At 31.9% G+C, this 7500-nt stretch overlaps 1 protein-coding gene across 3 annotated transcripts in view; it reads right to left on the bottom strand.

The window, feature by feature from the left end:
• Positions 1-7500, bottom strand: part of fbln1 (fibulin 1) — a 45318-nt gene that overhangs the window by 18143 nt on the left and 19675 nt on the right. For 2 of the 3 annotated variants that reach the window (XM_043228241.1, XM_043228240.1), the window contains exons 13-14: positions 7390-7500; positions 6146-6269 (exon numbers count right to left, since the gene is read on the bottom strand). The exon at positions 7390-7500 is cut by the window's right edge and continues 21 nt beyond it. In XM_043228241.1, the coding sequence (XP_043084176.1) occupies positions 6146-6269; positions 7390-7500 (235 nt within the window). Of the gene's footprint in view, positions 1-3032; positions 4737-6145; positions 6270-7389 lie in introns of those variants that run through there. The other variant, XM_043228242.1, reaches the window with a different exon arrangement.

The raw sequence follows: 7500 nt of genomic DNA, 5'->3' as shown, positions 1-7500 counted from the left end.
TATATATATATATATATATATATATATATATATATAATTAATTAATTAATTAATTAAAAAAAAAAATATATATATATATATATATATATATATATATATATATATATATATATATATATATATATATATATATATATATATATATATATATAATAAAAATATATATATATATATATAAAAAAATATATATATATATATATATAAAATATATATATATAATTAAAATATATATATATATAAATAAATTAAAAAAAAATATATATATATATATATATATATTTATCCCTTTATCGTCATTAAATGCTCATTTAGAATGAAATATGAATTTATACAGAAAATACAGTTTAATAAATCTAATACAAAATCAGATATTAAAATTACATACTATTTTGTCTATATAAAACACAATTCTTTTATTTTTATTTTTAAATAATTAATAAAAAGTATTTTAATATTTTTTAAATAAGTTTTTACAATATTTTGTCTAAATAAAGCAAACTTAAACTGTATTAAAATGTTTTTGTTTTTATTAAGGTTGTCTGATACACTAAAATTGGTTTATTCCTTTTATCCACACCAGATTAATATAAAATTAATAACTGAATAAACAAATTAAATACAAACTCGTTGTGAGCTAAACGTGTTAGTTTTTGTTAATTCAATGAAAACATTTCATGTATTTATTTATTTACAAAATATCATAAAACGAAACGATGTCAACAGTTAAAAAAAATAACACAAAATGTGTAATATTAGCCACTGGCTGAACAGCAAAATGTAATTCTCGGCTGATCGGCGCTCGTGATATCGGCGCATCCCGGGCCTCGCGACGAGCTAGCGTTAAAGCGAAGCGTGCAGAAACCTCGCCGTGATTAGCTGACCCTCATCTCTGCACGCTTTGATGGGATCCAGGAGCTGCAGCGAAACCCCAAAGCTCAGATCAGGTTACGGCCGAGAGGAGAGAAGCCCCTGACGGAGAAGTCAAGCCACCGCTGGGCACGGACCTGTAATTAGCAATTAGCGGGCGGGTCCACGTTTAGCTTAGGCCTGAGCCAAAGCCACAAAATGTTCTCCCTGCTTATAATACCCAGCTTGTGCACGACACGCAGGGCAAGAAAGAGGGGCTAGCGGCGCGAATAAAGAGCCCAGAGCTCGCGCTAACTTCAAAGCTAACGTCAAGGCCAAAACGCCAAATCCCGATGTGTGACTTGAGGGGAAAAACATGGCTTTTGGACGGGCCGTGTTTCTGGTCAAGCAGAAAGTTCTTCTTTTTCTCTCTGGTAATTATTATTTATAGTCAGTGTCTTGATAGCAAACCAACACAAACACTGCGGCCCATCGTTTCTCGGTGCACAGCGGCGATGTAGCCTCGCCGCAAATTGTTCAGACCACTGTCCAAAGCCCAGAATCCCATAATTCACTGTCAGAAAGTGTGTGTGTGTGTGTGTGTGTGTGTGTGTGTGTGTGTGTGTGTGTGTGTGTGTGTGTGTGTGTGAGAGAGAGAGACGCAAAAGAAACCAAAGAAATACAACTTAATTCATCTAATTAGAATCCAGTCCGGCATGATTTGTGGGCAAAAACAATAAAAATGAGAATCTAAAATACCCTTAAAACCCAACAATTATTACATATAATGCTGTAATAATAATTATAATTTTCTAGTAATTTTTTGTAATTGTTTTAAAAAATTATGCATTTAAAATAAAGACTAAAGTTATTTTTATTTAGACAAATAAAAAGTCATCTTAATATTTAAACCAAAAAAATGCAAGTTTCCAATTTTATGATATTGAATTTATAGTTTTACTATCCATGCTATCAATGTTTGAAATTTTACTGCGTTTTGCATAAAATAAATAAAACCATTTATTTAAACAAAATAGTAGATTTGATGTAAAAATATGCATTTAGCAATTTAAGACACACAGTTTTTCTATGTCACTAAAAAATGGCACAATATTTAAAATAAAATACTATAACAAATGTTATTTATTAATTTATTCAGACAAAATATTATACAATTAATATCTTGTTTTATATTTAATATATTTAGCCAAAATATTATACATTTTTAATATCGGCCTTTTATGTTAATGGCTGTAATAATCGGCCATTGTTTTTGCATGTTAAAGCCAACATATTAGCTTTACGCTAATGATTCTAGATGGCTTATAATAGCTATTCAGTCTCGCTTTTCTCTCTTTCTTGTTAATGCTGTTTAATATTTCGAATGCACATGTATATGATTAAGTTCAATGCTCTCATTCTGCAATATGATTTACTAATGCAGTATAAAATGCATTCATTAGCTTCAAAAGAGAGCGTGTAACAAACACATCATTCAGCCGACATGAAGTGGTGTTTTATCCCGTCTAGTCCCTGATTTACAGTGTCTTAGCACTAGCACGAGCGTGTTTTAACTAGCAGTTAGCATCTTTCAGATCTCTCTCCTCAAAGCTGGACATGGACAGATCGGTCCGTCTGTTTCTGGGTGTATGTTGGCGGATTAGCGGCTAATGTAGCCTTTAACTCCAGGCTAAAGGGTTCAAATGCCTGCCTAATTATCCGGCTAACCGCTTTAATGATTAATGGATGTTAGCTACATGACTAATTAAATTTGTTTTCTGGGCAGGTTGTGCACATGTGTGGGCAGCTCTCCCGTTCCCGCTTTTTTTTGTTTCATTTTCTGTCACGAAAATAAAAAAATAAATTAAATAAAAAAATAAATAATAATAATAAAAAGAAAAAAATACATAAAAAATATATAATAATAATAATAATAATAATAATAATAATAATAATAATAATAATAATTTAATTAATTAATTAAATTAAAAAATTAAAAACTAAAATAATGATAATAATAAAAATATAAAAATACATAAAAATATAATAATAATAATAATTAATTAATTAATTAAAAAAATATATATATATATATATATATATATATATATATATATATATATATATATATATATAATTTATTTTAATATAAATTGACAAAGTATTTTTAAAAATACAAACAAGAATGCTAGAGTCAGTAAAATTTTATTAGAAAACGAAAGACTAAAAATAATAGAATAATAAAAAAAAATTCTAGGGATATGTTTATTTTGACTCCAGTTGATTGCTTTGCCTAAAAGCGCCATCTAGTGTCCCGGGACACAGAGGAGAGTCACATTGAGCAGAAATCTGATCACAGCTTGAGCTACAGTCACAGACTACAGTATATAATCAACAGCAGGTTTGATACATCAGGAGCTTGAGCTCAGCTCGTGTTTTTCCGTTAGACACCTGAGAATCTATCGTTAGGATAAAGAATAATGTTGCCTTCAAGTCTCAGCGGGTCCGTCATGTTCATGAGATCTCGGGAACTTTTTATATCCACAGAAAACACCCTTTTTTCACATTTATTGACTTTTTATGTAAAACAGTGACCTAATATGCATTTAATATAACTTTTAAACTACTTCATGTACAACTTTTACTGAAAATCAGTTTTATATTTAATATCTAATTCATTCATTTTAACCACTTATTTGACAGATATTTCTGCGTCTTGCAATTTTTATTTATTTTTTATCACCCCTTGCTGGATGCACTAATTTGACAGACTTTATTTAATATTTATCGCATTTTAGTGCATCTTTTACTGACACCATTTTTCTAATTATTGCCCCGTCGTGTGCGTATCGAATTTCCGATGTGCATGTTTTCCTGAAAACATCTTTTCAATTTTATTTTGCACGTGTAAACTTGCAACTATTTTACTGTATTTATTGCGATTCGCGTACTAAAATTTCTTTGTGATTTATTTTAATTCCGCTTTTATCAAGGAGCTCTTCAGTTCATTCGCCTGTGAGACGCTTAGCGACAGTAACCAAGAGGGGGCGGAGCTTAGGAAATGAGTTTAACATTGAGAAACTGCCTTTTAAAAATGATCTGTGTTATTTCATAATTTGTGTTACATTTCTAATCTGCATATTTTTATCGATTTTATTCGTACCTCAATTTTTTTTTTTTTTTTTTTATTTAATGTTTAGTTTAATGTTTATTTTAATTAGTTTTTGTTCGTTCATTTATTCCCAGTTATTCAATTTCAATCCAACCTCGCTTTCATTCAGTTTAGTTTTTTTATTACTGATTCGATTTCAGCTCCATTTCAATTAACGAAATGTATTTTTACTGTACTTTTTACGATAATGACCCTGAACTGCGTTGGTCGCAATTCGCAAAACGCCGTCCAAAAAAAGCTGGTTCGCTGATTATATCATCGCAAGTTTGCAGAAGGACTTGAAGGCAACGTTAGACGAGATACCCAAGGCACCAGGAAGCAGCTAATCGAGCTCTGTTAAGCGCTTTCATTCGCTGGCGTGACGCCGAGCTCGTCCGGGGTTACGAACAAGCGGATCTTGAAGAGGTAAACGCTAAGGTGTCCGAATCGCCTAAGCTTCATCTCCAGAGAGATCTCAAAGTCCTGCGGCAGCGCGATGGGTTTCTGGACCACCAGGACGCCGCCGTGCTCCACGCGCTTGGCGGCGAAGTAGCCTCCCTGGTTACCGTCCACGATGGCCACCTCGATGTCGTCCCCGAGCGCCGAGTTGGACGGGCCCATGCGGAAGACGTTGGTGGGAATGGGGATTTTGGTGGGGAATGTCAGGTGGTAGTAGGTAATTCTCACGGGCAAGGCCAGACACTCGCTAGTCTGATTACAAGGCAAGCGCTCACAGCGACTGCGAGAAGACAAACGGGGGGGAAGAGAGAAAAGAGAGGGGTTAGAACGCCGCCGTGCGCCGCATGCGGAAGAAGTGTGCGGTTTTTCGAGGGGGCGGGGCTTGCGGGAGGGGAGGAGCATTTGGGCTGAAGGGGTTCCATTTGTTTTCTCCATAGAGACACGGAAAGAGCGGCGAGGTTTGTTCGGCGGGAAGGGGGTTTGGAATCAGAATGGAGAAAATAAATGGGGAAATGGACATCACTTGAGGAGATCGCTCTGGCAAGACGTAAAACGTGTATTAAAGAAACTCGGTGCACTAATCATGCATTGCTTCTGCAGCTCGGTGGGATTCATGCAGCGTTCATGCACGATGTTAGAAACCCCACGTCTTTATTAAAACCTACCTGCGGCGTTTTTAGCTATTTGTCAACTCCTTAACCATAAAACATATGCGTAAACAATTTTTTTATTTTTTTATTATTAACTTTAATTATTTATATTATTGTTTTGTGTGTGTATTTCTTTACATCCATCAGAAAGGTTCATGCATTAAAATGATATTTGCAATTATTTAAATGGTAAAAAAAAAAAATATATATATATATATATATATATATATATATATATATATATATATAAAAAAAAAAAAAAATTTTTGTTAAATAAACATTTAATAAACCATTTATATTGTGACATGGATTTATTGTGTTTATATAAAGCATAAATATTGGTACATGTATATTTTTTATGAAAATCTATTTTATATAAGACATTTTTTTAAATAAACCTTTGTATTTTGACATGGATTTATTGTATTTGTTTTTTGTTTTTATTTAATTAACTTTATATTATTGTTTTGTGTGTGTATTTCTTTACATCCATCAGAAAGGTTAAATGCATTAAAATAATATTTGTAATGATTTAAATGGAAAAAAATCATTCAAAAAAAAAAAAAAAAAAAAAAAATATATATATATATATATATATATATATATATATAATATATATAAATAAAACATAAAACTTAATTTTTAAATAAACATTTAAATATTTAATAAACCATTTGTATTTTGACATGGATTTATTGCATTTGTTTATATAAAGCATAAATATTGGTACATGTATATTTTTTATGAAAATCTATATTTTTAATGTTTATATATGCAATTTGCACATTGTATTTTTCTATACTAAACTTTTTTTTTTTTTTTAAAAATGAAAATCTTATATATTGAACTTGCATATATTGAGTGGAAATGTTATAACCTATATAACCTATATAACCGAGAACGGTGCACTAACTAACGTTAACACTAACGTGAAGGTCTGAATCGTTCCACCCTGCGTTTGTTCTTCCCGATCATCTTTTTTTCGGGTTGTGATCAGAGGTGTGAAATCATTTGTGAAAGTGGCTCAGTGTTGACTTACGTGTCTCCTGAGCGTCTGTAGTTGGGCGGACAGTCGAAGTTCAGGCACTTATATCCTCCCTGGATGTTGAAGCAGCTCTCAGATTCACTGCAGCTGTGAGTCCCGGTCACACACTCGTCCGTATCTGATCCACCGGAACAAAACACACGGCCTCGGTGAGGATTTCATATCCCAATAAAACATCAAAGTGATTTTTACGTCAGTTAAAACTACTGCCGCGAGATAACAGGCTTTTAATAAAGCTTTTAATAAAAATGATCAATTAAAAACAATCATTTTAGCTTTTTGTGTAATTTGCACTCATTTGTTATATTTGTTTTGGCTTTATAAATTAGAATTAAATTTTTTGCAACTCCTTCTGCTGATAATCTCCTCCATTTTTATGTAACGCACTAACTATATATTATAATTATATTATTTTTAAAAATAAAAAAAACTTTATTAATGCAAAAACGAGCTTACATCTATTTCTCTACATCTATCATCTATGTTGCCTCTAACGTTGCAAAAAAATTTAATTCTAATTTATAAAGCCAAAACAAATATAACAAATGAATGAAAATTACAGTTAAAATTTTCACTCATTTATTATATTTGTTTTGGCTTTATAAATTAGAATTAAATTTTTGCAACTCTAATAATCTCCTCCATTTTTAACGCACTAACTATATTATATTATTTTTAAAAATAAAAAAACTTTATTCATGCAAAAACGAGCTTACATCTATTTCTATAATTTATTTATTTGTTCGCTTTTTATTTTATAATTAACAAAAGCAAAAATGCCTCTAACGTTGCCAAAAAAATGTAATTCTAATTTATAAAGCCAAAACAAATATAACAAATGAATGACTCATTTGTTATATTTGTTTTGGCTTTATAAATTAGAATAAAAATTTTTGCAACTCTAATAATCTCCTCCATTTTTATGTAACGCACTAACTATATATTATATTATTTTTAATGCAAAAAACGAGCTTATATCTATTTCTATAATTTATTTATTTGTTTGCTTTTTATTTTAGAATTAACAAAAGCAAAAAACGCCTCTAACGTTGCAGTATTTTTTCCATTTTGTTATTTTTTTTTGTTCGCTTTTTAATAAAAGCCTCAGGTTGGTCTGAATGAAAATGCTAATTCGTTCCTGGCCACTAGGTGGTGACTCTGCACGCAGACGCCGCTGTATCGGTCACTGCGGTCACGTTAAAGGATGTAAGGGTGGTCTGGTCCGCTGTGGCTCTGACCCTGGCAGCTGCGTCCGTTCGGGCCGAGGGTGTATCCCGAGGCGGGGCAGGAACAGTGGAAGCTCCCCGGGGTGTTGTGGCAGCGGTAAGAGCAGATGTGTCCGCCGGTGG

Source organism: Puntigrus tetrazona, chromosome 25, assembly GCF_018831695.1.
Source record: "Puntigrus tetrazona isolate hp1 chromosome 25, ASM1883169v1, whole genome shotgun sequence".
Lineage (NCBI taxonomy): Eukaryota > Metazoa > Chordata > Actinopteri > Cypriniformes > Cyprinidae > Puntigrus > Puntigrus tetrazona.
Note: the sequence above shows the minus strand (reverse complement) of the source record. Positions and strands in the feature narration are given on the sequence as shown.